This window comes from Aedes aegypti, chromosome 3 (genome assembly GCF_002204515.2).
Source record: "Aedes aegypti strain LVP_AGWG chromosome 3, AaegL5.0 Primary Assembly, whole genome shotgun sequence".
Taxonomy (NCBI): Eukaryota; Metazoa; Arthropoda; class Insecta; order Diptera; family Culicidae; genus Aedes; species Aedes aegypti.
In genome coordinates, this window is record NC_035109.1 from 166,836,472 (window position 1) to 166,859,582 (window position 23,111).

General features: G+C 35.8%; 1 protein-coding gene and 1 long non-coding RNA gene across 3 annotated transcripts in view; one reads left to right on the top strand and one right to left on the bottom strand.

The window, feature by feature from the left end:
* The window catches only part of LOC110679629, a 427,025-nt gene that overhangs the window by 328,204 nt on the left and 75,710 nt on the right, over nt 1-23,111 (bottom strand). The window lies entirely within an intron of this gene.
* LOC5563956 (glucose dehydrogenase [FAD, quinone]) lies at nt 8,000-14,723 on the top strand. The gene is made up of 2 exons (XM_001648255.2): nt 8,000-8,499; nt 13,135-14,723. Exons 1-2 carry the CDS (start codon nt 8,094-8,096, stop codon nt 14,625-14,627), a joined length of 1,899 nt encoding a protein of 632 aa, XP_001648305.2. The 5' UTR covers nt 8,000-8,093; the 3' UTR covers nt 14,628-14,723.

Sequence of the window (23,111 nt, forward strand, 5' to 3'; positions counted from 1 at the left end):
ACACCCAATAATACCCAATAACTTCTCGCGGAAACCAAGCGGTATAGGGTTAACGCATGTTTGAAAATTCCGTTTCCTCAAATGTCGGAACCAATGGAATTTGAAATTTTGATTTTTTTTCCTAATGGTTTGCCAAGCACCAGGAATTACATTTCCTCAAGTTGATCGGTTGAAGATGGGATTTGTCGTCACGATCTTTGTCACACATGGTTGGCCGCAGTTGTACTGAATGTATCGTTGACTGATGGTGAAAAATGTCGTTCCGTTTCAGTACGTTTCAGCTCATAGATACATTACGGAACAAAAAGTTTATACTGCCTAATTTTCCTAAGCAAATAAATAACAACCCGACCAGTGGATTACAACAAAGTTGTAACAGGTTTTATTTCTCAGTTAGCGCATTTTTTCTAACAAAATATAATATAAATTTGGCAGTTTAGTAGTTAAAAATATAACTCATTTTGATATTTTCCATAACAGAATTAAAACAAAATTTGTTATTTTCCTCGCAACTTAGATTCTTATACCAAATAGTTGTATAATTTAGTTTTATATTGAAACAAATTTGAAACAGCTTTTGTTATTATGACTGATTATGTTAAAGTTGTGTTATAATTTCCTTCATCAACTCGAAGTGTTTCCAACAAAAATGAAACAAAATTTGTTATTTGTAACCAATCTTGTTATAATTGTAATATAATTTTGTTGTAATTCTCTGGTCAGGAATACATATCGAATGAGCACTAGTTGATTTGAAATGTTTAAAAGTAGCTTGAAATTCTACAAAAAAAGATAATTATACTACCATTGGCGTGAGAAAGGAATCGGAAATAAGCTGGGAACATATTTTTTCGTCAAAATATATGTCTATCATATGAAAATAACCGGAACAACATTCGATAAGGTCTCTCAATTTGCAATCTACTATACTGCCCATAACTGCATAACAGTCACATTCGACATTTTTGACAAATTGGAGTTAATACCGGGGAGAGTCATCAAATGATGAATACTTTCGATCAACTTACTGAAATCTGTGAGATTGTTCTAGAAAATTAGAAAAAAAAAAAAATACCAAGTTGTTTTGTCACATTGGTAAATATAACCGCATAACAGTTTCATTGAGATTATAAATGAATCTCGTAATGTAATAGCAATGAAATTACTATCAGAATTATTTTCTGACTATTCACCTAGTATGCAATATGAGTTGTACAAAATATCAGCCTCGAATAAGCACTTTTGAGTTCTTGGTAGTTTTTAGAAATTTTAGTTTCCTCTCATACTGCCATAAAATGCACAATTGGTATCCCATTTACTAAATGCCTACTTTTGTCGAATGTTACAAATATGCAGTTATGGGCAGTATAGATGACACGAAGGCTTCGTCGTTCGGCGGAAATGTCTGTGTCATCCGCAAAAAAAGATTGTTGTCATTCCTGAGGTTGCTCTGGTAAGTCAGATGTGAAAATATTGTATAATATTGGTCCCACAAGGCTGCTTTGCAGAAAACCAGCTCTTACAGAAAGCCTTTCAGACTTGAAGTTCTAATAATCAAACTGAAGTGTACGATTTGATAGATAACTTTGGATTTTTCCAACAATGTATGTTGATGGAGGAAAGCAAGCTGATTGGACGATATCTGAAAGCTTCTGCACGATTTTAGTCCGGTTTTTAAATTGGAACGACCTTGGAATTTTTCCATTTGCCATTTGTTGAATATATAAACTAAGAATGATAAACTACTTACTGGAAATTTCTTGTGGAGGATGTAGAAAATTCTGTCATCGCCAGGAGCTTTCATATTTTTTATTTTTTTAATAATAGCTCTCACTTCTTCCAAATCAGTCTCCCAGGAATTTTTGAAAAGTTTCTCTTGATTGAGAATATTTTCGAAGTCCTGAGTAACTTGATTTTCTATTGGACTACTTCTTCTTCTTCTTGGCATTGACGTCCCCACTGGGAAAGAGCCTGCATCTCAGCTTAGTGTTCTTATGAGCACTTCCACAGTTATTAACTGAGAGCTTTCTTTGTCAAAGTTGCCATTTTCGCATTCGTACTAACCGCTTGGCTAAGGAAGGCCGGTTCATCTACCGAAAATTTTATCAGAAAAAAATCAGATAATGCACCTACTTCTAGTAATATGTCTTCCGTGGATTTTAAGGCCACCACTATGGCTGAAGCAGTCCAAGTTGGTGTAAAATTTACTAATCAAATTGTTGTTGGATTACGTTTCTCTAATTAATCCAAATAATAATTTTAATATTTTAAATTGAAACGCTCGTGCTTTGAATGGTAAAGAAGACGAGCTGTTAATTTTCTAACAGATATTAAAATACCTATAGCTGCTATATTATAGCAGTTATTACTGTAACTTATATGAGTAGTGTGTGATCTTTTGACCGTGACGCTTGCTCCTGCGTGGGCGGGTGAAGCGGTCAAGCAGGATTAATCGTGTTTCGCGCGCAGTGCAGTGAAAAAGTGCGTTGTATTTTGCGGTAAGCACAGTGCTGCGACGGAAGAAACAGCATTACATCCTGGTAAAATCATTCTTTATTATTATTTACCTACCTATTTCCATATGAAACTAAATACGTGCCAGGGTCGAACATTTAATTTTCGATTCGGGAAGTGTAAAAATATTTCAGATATCCATTTGATATCTGGGTGTTTTTATGCGGGGCTTACTGTATATGAAAATGACCTCAGAATGTGTGTGTATTTACTGCCATTCTTGAAATGGGTCGTTGGAATTTCAGTAGAGCTATCACCTTTCATCTCCTGGGCTAAAATTGTCTGCAGATATGAAGATATCGAAGGGTATCAATAAATACATGCATACAATTTTCTTCCATAAAAGCACTGCCGGTCAGTGGGAGGTGGATTGTATACACACACACACACACACACACAGTTATTACTGTAACTTATATGAAACCTGGATTCAAACTCAAAATAGAGACCGGTAGAGACGGAATAGAAGTTTCCTATGGCGCCAGTGGTTTTTTTCCATTTGCTTTGGAACAATTTGAACGTATTACTCGTAGTATGAAAAGGGGAGGAGATTAAATAACGTGCTACAAAATCGGAATAGGATTTTCCATTCAAAAACGGAACAAAATTGGCTTATGAACAAGCATGATTTTAATTTACCTGATGAGTATGATTCTTAAGTAAGCGGCCGTTAACTGAAAAATGAGCATTGTTGGAGGATTCTGCTTGGGAAATTCCGGGAACGAAAAACGTTACCGTTCATCTGCTTAGAACGAGCCTCAACGATTCGTTTACGCGGAGGGCAATCCCAAAAGATAGACTTATAATTGCCCCTGCGATTTGCGCATACATACTTTTATCTTCGTTCACAGGACAGACGTCCTTATCGTGAGAAGAACCTCCGCAAATCATGCATTTAGCATCCATGCGACAATGTTTTGTACCGTGACCTCACTTTTGGCACCGATGACACTGGGGTTCTGAAAATTTCCACCAGGTTTCTGGAATTGTTCCCATGTCACAAGAACGTCGAATATAAGTCTAGCTTTTCTAAAGCTTTAATATTATTTAGATCGGTTTTGTTAAAGTGAACTAAATAATATTCTTGCGAAAGCCCTTTCCGAAGAATTGGGTTCTCTGTTTCATAATGATTACTTACGCGACAGTCTCCTTTCTTTGATTCCCCTGGTTGTAGGACATTTCCCAGAATGACATTCTTCAGAACGCCATTCCCCAGAATGCCGTTCCCTGAAATGCCGTTTCCCAGAATCCCATTCCCCAGAATGAGACATTCCCCAGAAACTCATTCCCCAGAATGGGACATTCCTCAGAATAGGACATTCCCCTGAATCGTTTTTGAACATTTTTAAAGAGCGGGAAGAAATAAATTTGGTTTTATTTCGTCTTTTGTCGTTAAAAAATGTACTTACCGTATTGATTCGAATTCCCAGACGCTTCGAATTCCGGACACCAACATCAATCCGCCCAAAATCATTATTATGGATCTCAAGCGAATACAAGTGGAGTCCAAAAAACCTTTTAAAAGGCGAGTGTTTGATTCCCTTGTTCCAGGCAAACCATCTAAGGGGCCGCCCATAAACCACTTGGTCATATATGGGGGTGGGAAAGTTCTGGCCAAAGACAACAGCACATATTAATTTCAAAAACGTTTGTATGGACAAAAGATCACGCAGAGGGAATAAGGTGATCTTGAAAATCTATCTTCTATATAAATAAAAATGGAATAATGTTTGTATGTCACGAAATGGCTTGAGAACGGGAGTTTGGACTTACATGATTCTTTCACTGATGAATTCGTCCAGAGCTCCGACGTGTTTGTACGAAGAAAAAAATTAAGAAAATCTTCGGAATACTGGGCAAAACGGGAGAAAACTAATCTGACATTTTCTACACGGGACTTGCATAGCGTTTTTCAACAGCCTACTTGATGGCAAGACGAAGTTAGCCGGGACCACTAGTCCAAAATAAATGACTACGTGATTCATGGCCAGACCCGAGGAAAATGCTGTTTAAAAGCTGTTTAACATGATTGTGTTACTTTTCCCCAAAAGTCAATTCCCTGAATGCCAGTTTCCGCGAAATGCAATGCAGTTTAAACAGGTTCAAAATTATGGACTGGACAGGGCTTTGGGGACTAGGTGCTTAACTAGGGGTTCATTCAAATATTACGTAACGCAAAAAATATCAAATTTAGACCCCCTCCCACCCCCACGTAACAGCTTTTGTATGGAAAATTTTAAATTTTTGTATGGACCGTAACACTATGTAAGACCCCCTCCCTCCCCCTGTTGCGTTACGTAATATTTGAACGGCCCCTAGCAAGAATGATAAGCAATCAAAAGAAGGAGATTTATAAATTATAAGGTTTTAAATTCTAGATGTGTTTAGATTTTGCCAAAAATGCCGAGGACGGTGAAACTTGGAAGAATCGCTAATCAAGTAAAGAAAGGTGCATATTAGATGACGTTCACCAACTTGAAACACAAAAAGTTATGACAATTATGAGAGCTAATACTTTTCGGGGAACTGGGCTATTCGGGAAAACGGGGTATTCGGGGAACTGGCTTTTGGGAAACGACATTCGGGGACTCGTCATTCGAGAAAAAATAGCAAAACTGTTTAAGATAAGCTGCTCTTACATACAGGGTGTACGTAAATTATCCGTACAAACTTTGAAGACCTGGCTCTATACAATCGAGCATAATAAATTCAATATTCTTGCATGGTTTTAAACATCGGCTTATTATATTCTTAAGAAATAAGTTTGACATATTTCCGATTTCAAATAATTGTAAAACCAACCCAAATGTATTGAGGTGTCTTGAAGGAAGCTGTTTTTCGAGCTTTATGACGGAAGAGCAATGTCCATAGAACTCACTGGATTTGAACCGTACAATTTTCTATTTCCAGTGTATCTTGAAGCCACTAACCTGTAGATTACCTCAAATAATAATAGGACATTTGGATTGATCTCTTTTAGGTTTTAGGGATAACACATCCACAGTATGACTAGCGGCCCTCAGTAAAAACGTCTCCGAAAAATTTAAATTTGCCTATTTCAGTAACAAGCAATCATTTCGAAATTTTTTAAAGTTGTATTTTGTGTTAACATATAGATGTATTATAAAAGGTACATGGACATTGATTTTTCATTGTTTTCAATGTGAGATCATCTTTCCAATATTTTGCTGTTCGGATAATTTGCGGACACCCTGTACGTCATACTATGTTCTATGATCAAACTTGATCCAAGCTTTTCGAAAAAATATTTGTTCTGTATTCATAGTTATTCTTCCTTCTTCTTGATATTTCTCTTTTACAGCAAATTACTGCTGTGGAAATTTGAGCAGCATCCATCAGCTCTAAGGACGGTTTAAACGAGATTGAAGTTTGTAAGGAAAAGTTATCCTAATATATAAAAAATGTCCAAACTTTTTTAATTACATTTCTGACCACATGTGGCGCTGTATTTGATGAATTTGTTGATTTATTGATTTAACCCTTCAGTCGTCGCGCGGTTTGCCACCGTCTGAACCACCACGCTGATGCTATGTACGATAAGCGAGGTTTTTTCACCACTGTTGTACAAAATACAACAGCGCGACGACTGAAGTGTTCAAAATTCTCCATTCAATAAATAAAATACTTCAACAACCAGGAAGTCTTGTCGTTAAAAAAAAATTTTATCTATGAAACCTAAAATTTGTTTTCATCAAATTTTAGGTTAATTGTGTTTACTATTTACTATTTACCATTTACCTGGATTGTAACAGCCAAACAATCTCTTATTAATATTTTTCCGGAGGAATATCCCATTCTGGGGAATGGATTTCTGGGGAATGTCCTTTTCTGGGGAATGGCGTTCTGGGAAATGTCGTACAATCGATTCCCCTAATTAAATTTAAAATCTCCTGCCTAAATCCTCCACATCAAAACAACTGACCACTATACGGGCGGCACTGTTTTTTTTTCCTTACTTGAATCAAAGATCCTGAGCTAGAGGCTGCTTCGATTTGGTGTTTGTGGTGCCTGGGATAGATGCTGCTTCGATTTGGAAAATTATTCTAAAGTATCGAACTGATTGCTCATTTCGACGAAATTATCAACATTAACCAGCGCGCATTCTGAAGAAACGTCCTTTCTTCCATTTTTGCTACGTTTAGTGACAGTTTCAAATCCAGCTTTTTTTAAGGAGGTTGTGAATTCAGAGATTTACCTTCCATTTTGTTCGTGATTGCAACCATGTTAAATGTATAAACGAAAGAAGAAGAGATCTTCTGAGAGGTTGTTTCTCAAGAAGGTGTCCAAGAAGGATTACCACCGCTAACTTTCACTAACGGGTACAACGAAAAATCGAAGGCACGGGTCCAAACAAGGATCGTAAAGAGATCAATAGTAGAAAAAAGTACTGTTTTTTTTTGCACTGAGAAATACCGTTTAGATCGTTTTAAAAACTTCCAAGAGCTGAGAGAATTTATGTACGCACAGCACGAAGGTACGATGCGCACAGACAAATACGCATGTATGTAATTTAAAAAAAAATTACGTCTAAATTCAAAAATACCGCAGCTTCACAAACCGATGGTCAAAAGTTAAACATTTGAAGGGCTCCCGATAGCCATCAAAACCACACGCACGTGACAAAGTCCAATGTTTTTCATGGTTGTTCACAACAGCCGGATAGAAAATCAGACTAGGCTGTAACACATTTTGGTGCAAATGATGAGTCTCCATTCATCACACTGTGTAGTGTAATGATATGTATGAATAATCCGGAACCATGTAAACGAGTTAATCGATGCGAACATAAGCATAAAAATTGAAAGTCATCATGGAAAACCCAGCACGAAGCTGCATATATGCTAGCGCAAAGATACAGCACGACACACAAATCAAACTTGAAATATGTATCCACTAATCACGCTTTGCATTTCTTCTGTCTCGAATGTCACGAAGGAGCTTTTGAGCGGCACTAGAAAAAATGCATCAAGCGCGACATAGGTTTGCCTTGCAAACGCACTAAATATATAATGTTACACTTTGTTTGATTCTTATTTGATTAACAGGTTTTATCGCCAGTCACAACAGAGGTCATCCAAATTTGCAAAAACTTTTGTCTCAAAAGACAAACATAGGTACCAACATATCAACTCATGACACCGGCTGATTAAGATATTGACCTGACTGCTTGTCGGTCGAGTGATACAAAAATAGCCAGAAAACTACCGGCGTGCGCTCTTCGTGGTCAAGTGTAAGGACCCGCACCGTCGCAAATTCACAGACCATGACAAAGTTAAACTTTTATGATTCGTCATCAAACTTTAACCAGGGCATTGAGTTAGACCGACAAACATGTTATGTGTGTTTGCAGATGAACAAAAAGTCTGCGTTATTGACCGGTTCATTTTTTTCCGGACACTATCGGAACATGCAGCGCTACCACCACCCTAAGATATTCACGTTTCGTGTGGTGGGTTTTTGGAAAATGTACTGCAACAAACTCAGTTGATTCCAATAACAGTTTAGTCTTTTTCCGGAGCTCGACACTGTTAGGCGCGTGTAGAAATCAAACTGGAAAAATGATATTAAGGTTATGGGAAGTGGTTGTGCCAGTGATGGTTCTTATAAACGCGAAAACATCAACAGCTCGAGAAGAAGACGAATCTAAGGAAAACATTATTGACAGCGATTTTGAAAAAGTACAATATGTGGATCCAATCAGAAATGATTTCATCAGTGAAATGAAAGATCGATACAATGATAAGAATATTCTAAATCATTACGACTTTGTAATAGTTGGAGCAAGCCCAACGGGTTGTGTGCTAGCGAACAGATTAACGGAAAATCCTGAATGGAAGGTGCTTTTGTTGGAAGCCGGAGAACGAGAAAATATGTTCGTGAAAGTGCCGGTATTTGCTGCCTATATGCAGTCTACCAGCTACAATTGGGGATACTTAGCCGAACCACAGAACTATTCTTGTTGGGGTAAGTGTTGTACAGTGAAACAAAAGTATTTTTTTTTTTTTTTTGTTGAGGACTGTTCAGTTTATAACACCTTGTTTTTGCTATATCTTTCTTAATTATTGCCGAAATCAAAATCGTACAAAATTCTGTACATTGTTCAACTACTATTCTACGATGTTTTGAAAAATTCTACTGAAGGCAGAGATCAAAACCACCAATAATATTTCTCCTTGGTATTACGTCCTCACTAGGACAGAGCCTGCTACTCAGCTTAGTTTTCAATGAGCTCTTCCAAAGTTATTAACTGAGAGCTTTCTTGCCAAAGCATTTTCGCATTCGTATATCGTGTGGCAAGTACGATACTCTATGCCCAGGGAAGTCAAGGAAATTTACATTACGAAAAGATTCTTTACCGACCGGGAATTGAACCCAGACACCTTCAGCATGACTTTGCTTTGTATCCGTCGACTCTAACTACTTGGCTAAGGAAGGCCCCCAATCACCACTAATATTCTACCAATCTTTGACACTCTGTAATGATTTATCAATTTATACCCAAATTTGCTGATACAAAAAAAAAATTTGCTGATTTTTTTTTGTATTTTGCGTTAGAACATTGACACACGAGCTATAATTTCATCCTTTAAATGCACCCGCATTCAAACAACACGCTTGATTTTTATCATTTGTGGAAAATAATGGGCGGTATGAATAAAATGTAGTAAAGTTGAGTTTACTACATTATCGGTAGTAAACGCTATAAATATATGGAACATGTTTGTGTCATTTCTCTTTCTACACCTTTCGAACCTACTACAAACAACGCGTTGCTATGAATAAAGGTAGCATTTACTATAAAGCTACTGGTAGCTTCAAAGGTTGCTTCACATGCTTTGAGATTGATGAAATGAATGGAATAGTTCAAATTTTAGTAAATATCATGGGGAAATGATATCAGCTTTGATATTCCGAAAAGTATTTTGATTTTTCCGTAGAAATTTTGATGTTTCGAAAAGAATTTTGAGATTTCGGTAAGGAATTTTGAATTTATTTGAGAGATCTGGTATTCTTCGTGGCGTTATGTCCCAACTGGAGCAGAGCCTAATTCTCAGTCAAGTGTTCTTATGAGTATTTAGAGTATTTAGAAATCAGTATACACAAAAAACACTTTTTCAAACACTCTTTTTCTTAAATACATTCAAAACTGCAAAACCAGTCATATGTTCACATGTTTTGTCGTGTAGATGGTCAAATGAACCCCGATGGTTTGCATAAGGTACCGTTCAAATTAGCGGAGGTGCACGATACATAATTTGCATACTCTTTTATATTTCACGGAGTCGAATAAACCGGTTACCTGATTTCGATTTTCACCATCCCCGGCATAGTCGAGAATGATCAAATCAAATATCACCTTCTTTTAATTGATTATTGTTCTTTCTAGTTCACCTGTCACTGAAGACAATTTTTATGCATTTGTTAACTACATCACTTTTCGGTAAAACCGAATGACCCAAAGAAATAGCATTCGGGAGACTGGCGTTCGGGGAAATGACATTCGGGGAAACGGCATTCGGAGGAAAAGTAGCAGGATCCCAGAGAGCATATAAGTTGTTACCAATATTAGGCAAAACATAATTGACATTGTTTTCTATAGTTATGAGTTCATACTTCTATATGCATCACTATAATCACTGATTTATCCTCAAACAGCCCCAATTTTACCTAAATTTAATTAAAACACAATTTTAAACATTATTCCCAATGAGTAAGTCATTGTACAGACGAATGTACGGCCACGACTAAATTCCTTCCAAATTAGTACAAAACCATTGAAAATTGGTAAAAGGTGATGCTCAATAAATTGTTCCTTGATGTTCTTTAAATCTCTTTCAAACTAAGATGGTTTTTAGTGTTTTATGGATAAATTGGTTAACCCTTAGGTTTGCGATTATACAGTGCTGGATTTGAGCTTTGGGGGTTCCGGTCAGATCTTTTGACGGGGGCTCTTGGTACAAAATGAGCGGAAAACGTGAAACATCATTTCGTGAATGTTGCATAAAATAAATTATCTCGAAAAGTCATATAAAATAGATGATGGGATTGAGTTTTGATTGAAAAATGTTTTAGTTTAAAACAAGACTATATGATTCAACGAGACTTTGAATAACAATAACAAAAATTATATTAAAATTTTTCAATATATTTCCATTTTTTTTATTTTTTTGTAGAAAATTTCTAATTTCCTACCTTTATTGTTATAAAATGATCCTACCGCGACTTGATGAAACAATCTGCTATTAAATACTCATTTTGATATTCGTTTCGGTAAAAGAACAAGCAATTGTCTAGCGTTGTTTTAATCAGTAATTCTTCGCGGATAAGCATCAGTTGCGTTCAGAAAAGCACATGAGCTTCACTCTCGGTCAACTAACAACTTCCAGAATTAGCTGTAAGAGCCTTCCCTGAGGCTCATGACTTAGTCCTTTACATTATCATTTTGATATTCCAGATATTAACAACATTTTAAAAAGAACTAAGATAACTCAAGAGCGGAAATCTTGTTTAAAAGATCATAGAACAATCATACCAGACAGCATATCCACTAGAGCTAGTAATTTAGGAATCGGAGAATATATAATTGTACTAGAAATCAGTACATTAAATACAAAATTATGGTTAAATCTGAGCTCTTACTGCTGTGGATTTGAGTCGAAACTATGGTAAATTAGAAGCTCTTAGTGAAAATTGCAATATTTAAACAAAATCATGAACATATTAAAAAAATATATGGAGAAGCTTCGAATTTCTGGTAGAATTTCATATGTGTTCGATAGGATAGTTGTTTCAGTATTCTGATAGTAAATTAAGAAAATTACCGAGTGTCTTCGTCTTTTCAAGACCATTCTACTAATTTCTACTGAGATTATATCCGATGGTATTTCAGCTATCCTTTTGGATTTCATCAACTTGAACTTAAGAATTTACAAAAGTTTAATCAAAGGTTACTTCAGAAATTCAACCCAAACTATTATTCAAAAGTTTATCCAAAAAAAATCTGAACAATTTCTTTGACATTCTTTTGAAGACATCTCTAGAATTATGTCTGTCAATGCTTTGAAAACTTCCTTGAAAATAAAAACCCTAATAATACCATTTTTTTTTTTTGTTTATTTATTTAGTTTGGTTTCTCATGAAAATTTTAAAAATAGTGGTGATCGTAAGAGAATTTAAATAACGCCTTTCCCATCTGGTTACGTAATTAATGGATGGTGCCTAATTATTGTAGCAACATTTATGTCGCCATTTTGATTATTAAAGCCACTTTCATTTTGCAGTAATGCAATATTCGAAACGTGTCTTGCAATTCTCGGTGAAGCAATTCCATACTAAGGAATATTTTCGACCCATTTATACGATTTTGACCTACCGAATTGCCCGAACGCTTCCAATCCATCGTATTTTCTGATGTTGTGCGTTGTGATTTGAAGTGAAACTTCTGTAGACGACGAATAGTACTCCAGAAAACCCGGAATTATTGAAAGTGACATCAATTGTGGTGTTTTAGTAGCCGAAAAATTGATAGAAATTGAGCTGGAAACAACGATCACAATAATCGTATGCTGCAACAACACGCAGTTCATCTCATTGTTATCGCCAATTCGCTGTCTTATTTACCTACTTGTGTTTGAGACCGGCACAGTCAATTCCGTCACAAATAGGGTTAAAATCATTGCAATGAATAGAATCTGCAAAACTTGCAAACTTGACTGCGTTGTTGGCGAGAGCGTTGTTTGCGAAGGCTTCTGCGTGGAGATGAATCGTTTTCATGCCAAATGTGTCGGTTTGTCCGAGGATCAAGGAAGAGCCTGTTCTCAACGGAATATTTTTTGGATGTGCGACGAATGCACAGAGCTCATGGGAACCATAAAGTTCCGTGCCGTGGTGAATAAAATGCGATCTCATACCAAACCGCTTGAAATAGAGATTGAACGACTAAAATCGGATGCTGCAGAAATGCGGGAAAAAATGAACACTATGCAGGACCACGTAACAAATAAATCTGTCGCATGTGTGAATGAACCTACACATGAGGAAGAATTCCGTTTTTCACCTAGTACTAGTTATGTACCTCTTTCATCAACCAGAGTCAGCGTTAATCGAGCGAATGAAGGACAGAGCAACGATTCTTTGAAATTGCATATTTCGAATATTGCAAACGACGTTACAGAGGAGGAAGTTCTGCAAATGATTAATAAGGCTATCGGAGTTGAGCAAGTTCGTTATATCAAGTGTTTGGTGCCGCCATGGAAGGATTTATCGTCTTTAGATTATATTTCTTTCAAAGTTGAAATAGAACATTATTATCGTGAGACAGCGCTGAAAACTTCAACTTGGCCGAAAGGAGTACGATGCAGAGAGTTTGTCAACTTTGGGAATAGAACCTGGAGACCAATGCGTGGATAGAGGATCGCTTCATGTTATATGTTGCAATTTGATTGAACAAAATAGTTGCTGTTATTAACGATTGTGATTGTAGTTCTTTTTTTTTTTGTTTGTACGAAATGCTTTGTATATGTATTTGATATCAAAAAACCATTGGAACACAATAGCCATCTCTTGAATAATTAATTGATTTCTTCCAATTTCTAACAGGAATGAAAGATCAGCGCTGTGCAATGCCTCGCGGAAAAGGACTAGGAGGATCCACACTGATCAACTACATGATGTATGTACGAGGAAATCGCCACGACTTCGACAACTGGGCCGCAAAAGGAAATCCTGGATGGTCATACGAAGACGTACTTCCATATTTTAAGAAATCGGAAAAATCTTTTTTGAACACCTCCAACTGTTATCACGGATCTGACGGACCCCTCGATGTACGGTTTGTTCCGCATCGCACTGAAATGTCACGCATATTTATCAATGGGCTTCAGGAAATGGGATTGCCGCAGGTTGACTACGACGGCGAACATCAACTGGGAGCATCGTTCCTCCATTCTAACTTGAGGAATGGACAACGATTATCGGCAAGCACAGCATATCTAGATCCTGTTCTGGAGAGACCAAATTTACACATTCTCACCAACTCCAGAGCTACGAAAGTTCTCATTGATCCCAAAACTAAAAGAGCGTATGGCGTAGAATTTATTCGTGATAAGAAGCGTTACGGGGTGTTAGCAAACAAGGAAGTGATCCTTAGTGCAGGTGGACTTCAATCTCCGCAATTACTGATGCTCTCCGGCATCGGACCTTCAGAACACTTGAAGAATGTAGGAGTGGCGGTAGTTCAAGATCTACCAGTGGGAAAAGTTTTATATGATCACATTTATTTTACCGGTTTGACTTTTGTAACAGAAACGAAAAATTTCACGCTTCATGCAAATCGGGTTCTAACTCTGAAAATGTTTGGAAAATACCTTCAAGGTGATGGAACCCTAACAATTCCGGGGGGAGTTGAAGTGATCGGATTTATAAATACACAAAATTCTAGCCGTGATGCGGTTCCCGACATTGAGTTATTTTTTGTCAATGGTTCACCAGCATCTGACCATGGAAGTGCGATCCGAAGAGGTCTTCGTCTGAAGAACGGCGTGTATGAGACGTACCGTTCACTCGAATCTGGTGATATGGATGCATTTGGCGTTAATTTGGTTTTGCTGCATCCAAAATCGAGAGGTTACATGGAGCTGAAGAACAGCAATCCATTCCAATGGCCAAAATTTTACACAAACTTCCTTAAAGAAGATGAAGATGTGGCAACCATTCTGAGGGGTATTAAAAGAGTGCTAAAAATAGTAGACACTCCCATTATGAAGAAGTACGGTGTTAAACTTCACAACGTACCTCTCCCGACTTGTGCACGCGAAAAGTACGGCACCGATGATTATTGGCGCTGCGCAATTCGAACGCTTTGCACTTCAATGTACCATCAGACAGCAACTTGTAAAATGGGACCATCGACTGATCCAGAAGCGGTAGTTTCTCCAGAACTTCAAGTGCACGGAATCTCCAACTTACGGGTAGCAGATGTCGGTGTTGTGCCGGTAACCTTCAGTGGCCATCCGGTTGCCATTGCGTATATGATCGGAGAAAAGCTATCGGACATAATCAACGAGTATTGGCAGAAACGATCGAGTGGTTAGGATGGGAGGGGAAATCTACAAACTAATAAACACTCACCACAAAGCGCAAAACGCCAATTTTTTATGTTCATTGTTACCTGTAAATAAATAAAAGAATTGTTGAGTTAATTGGCTTTCGAATGTGTTTATTTATTAGGACAGAAAAGATAATGAAAACAGGGAAGAAATCCCATATCTAGACTGGGAAACTAGAATTTGCATAACCTACAAGTTGATGCGGCTTCAAAATAACACAAAATTTACAACTGGCGATTGATTACGCTGGAGAACACGTTTTTGTCTCAATTACCAAAATACTATTACACCCGATTCTGTTTTTGCATGGGGGATGCGTACCGTGTAAAAAAAGTTTTCAGTTCAAAATTTCAAAAATAGTGCAAAAAAAGTAACAACATTTGTCGACGTTTCATGCAAAAATAAGGTTTTGGCGGAAAAAAATGTATGGAAACTTTTTTTGCACGGCCGTGCAAAAACAGAATCGGGTGTATTTACTTGATTAAGGGTGGCTGAATCCATTGTCGTTTTCAAAAATATCACAGCACGTCTAGGTTTGAGATATTAACTGTTGAAAATGCAAAATTTGACTCTTTCTACCAACTTGCATGCAAGTTTGCTAGCTTGTATGGCTATTTATTTGCTTAATTTGCAACAGAATTCAAACTTCATGTGTAAAAAAATACTTATCAACAAAGTGCATAATACATTGGTAAAATGTTATTTTTTTGGTAGTTCAGAAAAGTACTGTATTTTGCCATATAAGAGAAATGAAGAATTTAGTATGCTTGCATGTTGAAGAAAATGATTTAAACTAAATTTTATCGTGCAATTTCAACTAAATTACATCCAAAATGAGAGTTCAGATCCTATTTAGCATGCTTGGTGGATTACATCACAAAAAAAGTTTGATAAATCACACTTTAAATTTCACGTGAACATCAACTATACCAGTGATTTAAACAGCTTTGGCGACAGTTAGCTAAAACTTGTTACTTGCTGGAACATTTCTGAGAACGGCATCAGATTCAGCGACCCAAAATCTACTAAAGACACATAATTTGATCCTTGAAAATGTCATTTTTGTTACGTTGATTTGTTACAGAATTCAACTATTGACATACTTAGAATTGGAAAGGTTAGAATCAAGAAGGTGTAAGTGACTAAAACTTGTATTGAGAAAATCGATTTTGAAGTTTCTTCAGAAATTGTACAATAAATCAAATTGTATAGCAGCTAAAAAACAAGACAATGTACTGCGAATTATGTAATTTTTTCGTTGGACAGAAAAATTACCTAAAGCACAGTTGAAGAGCTTAGTAACAGTAGAATTTTCTAGTATACTGAACTCAAAATCGATCAAAATTTAACTTACACTCCTTTGCGTTTGGGATTGTAGCGTATTCTGATTGCAGAAGGGAACTATTATTATCATTATTATTATCTTTATAACCGAGATTTTTAGCACACGGCTGGCGTATCTTCAAGAAAAGAGCTAATATTCGTCATAATAATCACGATTTTCACCAAATTCATAGTTTGCAAGGAGTTATTATCCAAATTTTATTTTCGATTTGAATATTATTTTTATTGGCGAATATTGATCTAACCTCGTTTTTAGCAATGATGTTTTTTATTCTCCAATGTATTAATTTTGATTTCCTCAATTTTTATTTATAATTCAATCCTTTTTATATGTTTACTTGAATCCCAAGTGACCGATATTTGATCATAATATGAATTATGAAATATTTGATATTCTTCATAATATGAAAATTTTGATATTCTTCTGAAAAAAAATCTTTTTTCAGTGCAACTAATGAAAAGTAGGGTGAAATTATAGGGCCCCTCTTGAGGACTGTTGGAAGACAGTCGAGGCAGCAATTAACGACGCTGCCGAAAATATTGTCGGATGTGTGGAACGGAGCTCAAGAAACGTTTGGTTCGACGAGGAGTGCCAGGAGGAGAAGAATGCAGTACGGGCTGCAATGCTGCAGCATGGTATGCGGCAAAACGTGGAACGATACAGACTGAAGCGGAAACAGCAAACCCGCCTATTCCGGGACAAAAAGCGCCGCCTGGAAGAGGTGGAATGCCTAGAGATGGAGCTGCTGTTCCGTTCACAAGAAACGCGGAAGTTCTATCAGAAGCTCAACACATCCCGCAAAGGCTTCGTGCCGCGAGCTGAAATGTGCCGGGATAAGGATGGGACGGGCGCGAGGTGATCGAAAGGTGGAAGCAGTACTATGATGAACACCTGAATGGCGCAGAAAACACAGGCACAGAAGGTCAGGACAGCGAAAGCGATGGCTACGTCAGAACAGCGGACAGTGGAAACCAATTAGCTCCCACAATTCCCCATCTAACAGCTCAAGAACAACAAGGCCGCTGGCAAGAATGGTATCGAAGCCGAACTCATCAAGATGCGGCCCGAAAAGGTTGGCCGCTTGTCTGTATCGGCTGATAATCAGAATCTGGGAAACGGAACAGCTACCGGAGGAGTGGAAGCAAGGCGTTATATGCCCTATCTACAAAAAGCGATGACATATAGTTTTTTCGACGTGAAATTGATTGTAAAAATCAAGTGAACATGTTTGAGTAAAACAATGAATTTCCGACAACACTCAAAATTTATTTTACCTAGAAACCCACACCAAAAACGTATTTCCTGAACTTTTTTGTCTGTAAATCAAAATTGAAGGCTATTAAGTGTAGTTTTTTTTTCGGCATGAATTTACTTGTAGGAGTCAAGTGAACATGTTAGAGCAGAAATAGAAATTTTCGATAACACTAAAAATTTGTTTTACCCAAAATACTAGGAAAACCCTCATTTTTTGAACCCGTTTGTCTGTAACTCAAAATTCAATGCGTTGGCATATAGTTTTTGCGACATGAAATTGTCTAGCGAACATGTTGGAGTAAATCAATGAATTTCCGATAACACTCAAAATTAATTTTACATAGAAAACCACACAAGAAACGTAATTCCTAAGCTTTTTTGTCTGTAAATCGTTCATTTTCGATTATGATATGTAGTTTTTATACATCTATTTGAAGAAGTCAATTAAAGATATTTGAGCAGAAATTGAAATGTTTGATTACACTCAAAATTTATTTTATTTGAAATTTAACGATAAACTCTATTTTTGGACCCCTTTACCTGTAATTTAAAATTTTATTCGATGACATATAGTGTTTCCGATATGCAATTCATTGTTGCAGGCAAATGATCATATTAGTGTAAAAAATGAGTTTTCGATTACATTTTTTTTTTTACACAGAAAACCTATTTCCAGAACTTTTTTGCTTGTATATCAAAATTGAAGGCTATAGCTTGAAGTTTCTTAGTATGAATTTACTTGAAAAAATTGAGTAAACATTGTACAGTCGAAAAATATTGTTTGACTACACTTAAAACTATTTTTACCCAAGAAACAACATAAACAACTTATTTCCCAAGCTTGTTCGTTTGTAAATAAAAACTAAGGCTATGACAAGTATTTTTTTCGTCATGAATTTGCTTGTAGAAGTGAAGTGAACATGTTAGAGCAGAAATACAAATTTTCTATTACACTCAAAATTTCTTTTACTTATAATATCACGAATATTCCTATCTTTTTTTGTCCTGTTTGCCTGTAACTCAAAATTTAAAGCGATGACATATACAGTATTGGACAAAACATTTGCAACTTTTTCGATTTTTCATACAAAATGACCAACTTTGGTAAGCTAGATCTCAGTTATTTATGGACCGATTCGAATGAAATTTTCACAGAACATCATTTTTTTTTTCAATTACGAGTTTATAAGTAATAACGGTTGAACTAAAGTGTAATTTTTGACGAAAAATTCAAAACTATTTATCTCAAGATCTGATAGCCTTACACAAAAACTGTCTTCAGCAAACTTGTTCATCTCGTTAAATCTACAACTTTGCTGAAGACACCAAGAAGCTATTCCTTCAATATGTTTAGTTAAGTCATTTAGAAAAAAAATCGTCAAAAAATTCACTTTAGTCAAACCGTTACTGCTTTTAAACTTGTGATTGGAAAAATTATTCAAAAATATATGTTAAAATTCAAGTTATGTCTGATGTTCTGCCAAAATTTCATTTAAATCGGTCCATAAATAACTGAGATATTGCTTACCAAAGTTGGTCATTTTGTATAGAAAATCGAAAAAGTTGCATATGGTTTGTCCAATACTGAAGTATTTTTTCGACATAAAATTGATTGTGAAAGTCAAGTGAACATGTTCGAGTAAAAAAATTAATTTTCGTTAACACTCAAAATTTATTTTATCCAGAAAATCACGCAAAAATCGACATTAATATACTTGTAGAGTTCAAGTGAGTATTGAAGAGTAGAAAAATAAATTCTTAACAACATTCAAAATTGTTTTTCCCACAAAACAACAGAAACAACTTATTTCCCGACTTTGTTAGTCCGTAAATAAAAAACTCAAGGCTATGACATGTAGTTTGTTCAACATAAATTTACTTGTAGAAGGTAAATGAACATGTTTGAGCAGAAATTTAAATTTTTGGTAACACTCAAAATTTCTTTTACTTAAAATATTACGAAAACCCCCATTGTTGGGCCCGTTTGCCCGTAAAATAAAATAATGTTCGAAAAGCCTTGAATTTTTATTTATAGACGAACAAGCTTGGGATATAAGTTGTTTATGTTGTTTTTTAGGTAAAAATCATTTTCAGTGTAGTCAAAAGATATTTTACTTCTCTACAATATTTACATGATCTCTGCCAGTAAATTCACGCCGAAAAAACTACATGTCATAGCCTTCAGTTTTGATTTACAGACAAAAAAAATCAGGAAATACGTTGCGTTACGAGTAAAATATATTTTGAGTGTTATCGGAAATTCATGTTTTACTCAAACATGTTCACTTGACTTTTACATTCAATTTCATGACGATAAACCTAAATGTTAACGCAATGAATTTTGAGTTACAGACAAACGGGTCCAGAGAATGGGGTTTTTCGTAATATTATGAGTGAAAGAAATTTTGAATGTTATCTTAAATTTCAATTTCTGCTCAAACATGTTTACTAAATTTTTTAAAGGAAAATTCATGCCGAAGAAACTACATGTCATAGCCTTGAGTTCTTATTTACAGGCGAACAAACTCCGGAAATATGTTGTTTATGTTTTTATTTAGGTAAAAACAAATTTGAGTGTAGTCAAACAAATATTTTTTGGCTGTACAACATTTACTTGCCCTCTGCAAATAAATTCATGCCGAAAAAACTACACGTCATAGCCTTCAATTTTGATTTACAGACAAAAAAGCTCAGGAAATACGGTTTTTGGGTGGTTTTTTTTGGGTAAAATAAATTTTGAGTGTTATCGGAAATTCATTTTTTTACTCAAATCTGTTCACTTGACTTTCACAATCAATTTCACGTCGAAAAAACTATATGTCATCGCTTTGAATTTTGAGTTACAAAAAAAGGGGTACAAAAATCATACATTTCAATTTCTGCTCAATCGTGTTTACTACGCTCAAACAAGCAAAGAAGTGGCGTAAAAACTACATGTCATCGCTTTAAAATTCAATTTACCGTTGAGTTTGTGAAAAAAATGCGTTTTTCAAAAAACTAGGAAGTGCCTTTTGTTTAATAACTTTGGGTAGACGCATCTATTTCAAAAACCTAAAAACGAACATCAATCTTAAACAGCGTCCGGTTCCATTGCTGAAAATGTTTCGAAAATCGCTTCGAAAATGACAGAGATATGTATGGTCACTAGTTTCACTTCCGACTCTCTGTTGGGGGTTGGGAGTACAGGTGTTAATATAAAATGAATATAAAATGCGCAATTATTTACGCTTCAAACTGGTGTACTAAGCTTAAATTTTAAATATGATGGTCGACTCAAATGTACAAGAAAATTGCACCAACTTCCCTTTTCAAAGTGTTCTCAAGTAGGCCAGAATGAGCACCTAATTAACTATTTGATATCAAACTTGTTTTGAATAATAATTAAATATAGCTCGCTTGAGCCTTCCAAATAAACGTGAAAAAATATAGCTATTTTTATTGGCATCTGATAAGGCCAATTATCAATTTTTCTTCAGATGCTATTTTATCAAAATTGTGCACTAGCAGAAAGCTTAAAATAAGGATATCAGGAACACCTACTATTTCTCCAGTTTATTGCCTTTGAAAACGCGAGTAGGGTCACAAGTCGGCCATCTTTGGATTCCGAGGGTGTTTTGAAGTTTCTACAGATTTCTTTAGATATCCATAGGAGAAAGTTTCGACCGTGATTGTTTTGTATTATTTTTTTATGGGTGTAGCGGTCATGCGACTCAAAGGTAAATTGAGTCTATAGAAGCAAATGATGGAAACGAATAGGTCAATTCCCAATATCAGTCATCGATCGATAGAACCGTCCGGTTGATTGCCGTCAGTATAAGAGCACATTGAAGCCTCCTGTATTTTGCCTGTGTTGGTGTTGATGCTTACTGACTTTAAAATGGCTTGTTCAATTTTCACCACCTAATTAAATTTCAATCTTGTCGCTCCCTTGCGACGCCTATGCACCTATTCGTTTCCTTCTTTAGATATCGCTCCTCTAAAATTATCACGAAAGATTTATTTATAAATTTCTTCAGAGATTCTTACATTACTTCCTTCAGGAATGTTTGCAAATTTCAACAAAAATTTCTGGAATAATATCTCTGGCTGTGAACCTGTGAAGTCAATACTTATTGTACTAAACAGTTCATAGTTTTTTTTATTACAAAAATAAATGGAACAATTTTCAAATTATTAAATTATTAAATTACTAGTGGTCCCGGCAAACTTCGTCTTGCCATCAAGTAGGCTGCTGAAAAACGCTATGGATCGTCCCATACAAAATGACAGTTCCGTGCACTCTCGTTTTTCAACTTTCCCGGTGAATATCCTGGGATTTTAATACACACAAACACGTCGGAACCCTTGACGAACAAAAAACGGAAAAAAAATCATTCAAATCCGTTGACCCGTTCGTAAGCCATTTCGTGACATACAAACACCATTCCATTTTTATTTATATAGATAGATGTAACACATAAATAATTTAAGAATGGTAATGTTTACGTAAAATTCATACCAACGATAAAATGTATAGCCATAGATATTTAACAGAATAGAAACAAAAGCATGAAACGAGTTCACAGATTGATCCTTAATTCTTGACTGAGTAGCCACAAATCAAAAAGCTACTTGCAGCTTCACTCAACGAATATAGACGACCAACTGAGAAAGAAATCACTTTGGAGACGCGGGAAAAATAATACTTGTCTTTCCACGCAAATAAAAAAAATCCCTCCGATGGTAAAAGAAAACGACACAATTGCTTGAGCTTCCACAAAGCACTCTGGAAAAAAAGGCTGCACATAATTCTACAGAAGTTCTTCTACAAACTTCCCCCAATAAATTTCTTTATAAAGCTATTTGAGAATTCCATAGGAGAATACGCATTACCAATTATTTTACTGACAAATCCTTAATTTAATTAATTTAATCCACTATTTTCCCAACCAAATCGGTTAAAATTATTCCTTATGCTACACCTACATTCTTCCCCAGAAAAAGGGGGAGAGTCAAGTAAGTATTGTTGTAAATTGGTTACTTGGCTTGCGAAAACGATCCATATGAAGTACTCAAGTCTTATCGCAGGGATATAGGGCCAGTAAGAAGGAATAGTCTTGTCCTTACATTTTAAGTGTTATGTGTTTTAGATGTGATCGCAGAAAAAATTTTGGCAAAAACAGAGTAGGAATTTAGTGGTATAATCTTTATTTTTTGAAAAGCCTCGATAAACTACTAAAGCTCATTTGTAGAAATGTTATGTGAGGACAAAATCGAAAAATCGTCTTAAATTACAGCCAAATAAAGAATGTTCAAGTCAGTCCAAGATCAGATGTGAAAAATTGTATACATCTTACAGGTCTTTCAGACGGAAAGTTCTGGTAATTATTCTAAAATGACATCTTTGAATTACTCTAACAATGTGTGTTGGAAATTTAAAGTTATTTAATTTTACGATCATGCCTTCATGCCAAACGCTGTCGAATGCTTTTTCTAGGTTTAGAAGAGCAAGATCAGTAGGATAGTCTTCAGATTTTTTGGAACGAATCAAATTTTTTACACGTAAAAGTTGATGAATAGTCAGATGTCCATGTCGAAATCCGAACTGTTCATTGGCAAAAAATGAATTTTCATTGATGTGGACCATAATGTTGTTCAAAATGCTATTCCCATGAAGTTTACTAATAGAGGAAAGCTTCTGCAGGATTTTTGTCCGGTTATAAAATTGGTACAACAGTCATGACAATATGCCAACTGAACCAAGGATGATTAGTTACTCTCTGGAAGTTTCTTGATGAGGATGTAAGAAATTTCATTATCGCCAGAGGCTATCATATTTTTGAAATTTCTAAAAATAGTTCTTATTTCTTCCAAATCAGTCTCCCTGGAAT

Coding starts and splice junctions, on each gene's coding strand:
- LOC5563956 (XM_001648255.2), top strand. CDS start 8,094: ATGATATTAAGGTTATGGGAAGTGGTTGTGCCAGTGATGGTTCTTATA. Junction 8,500..13,134: donor ACAGAACTATTCTTGTTGGG/GTAAGTGTTGTA, acceptor AATTTCTAACAG/GAATGAAAGATCAGCGCTGT.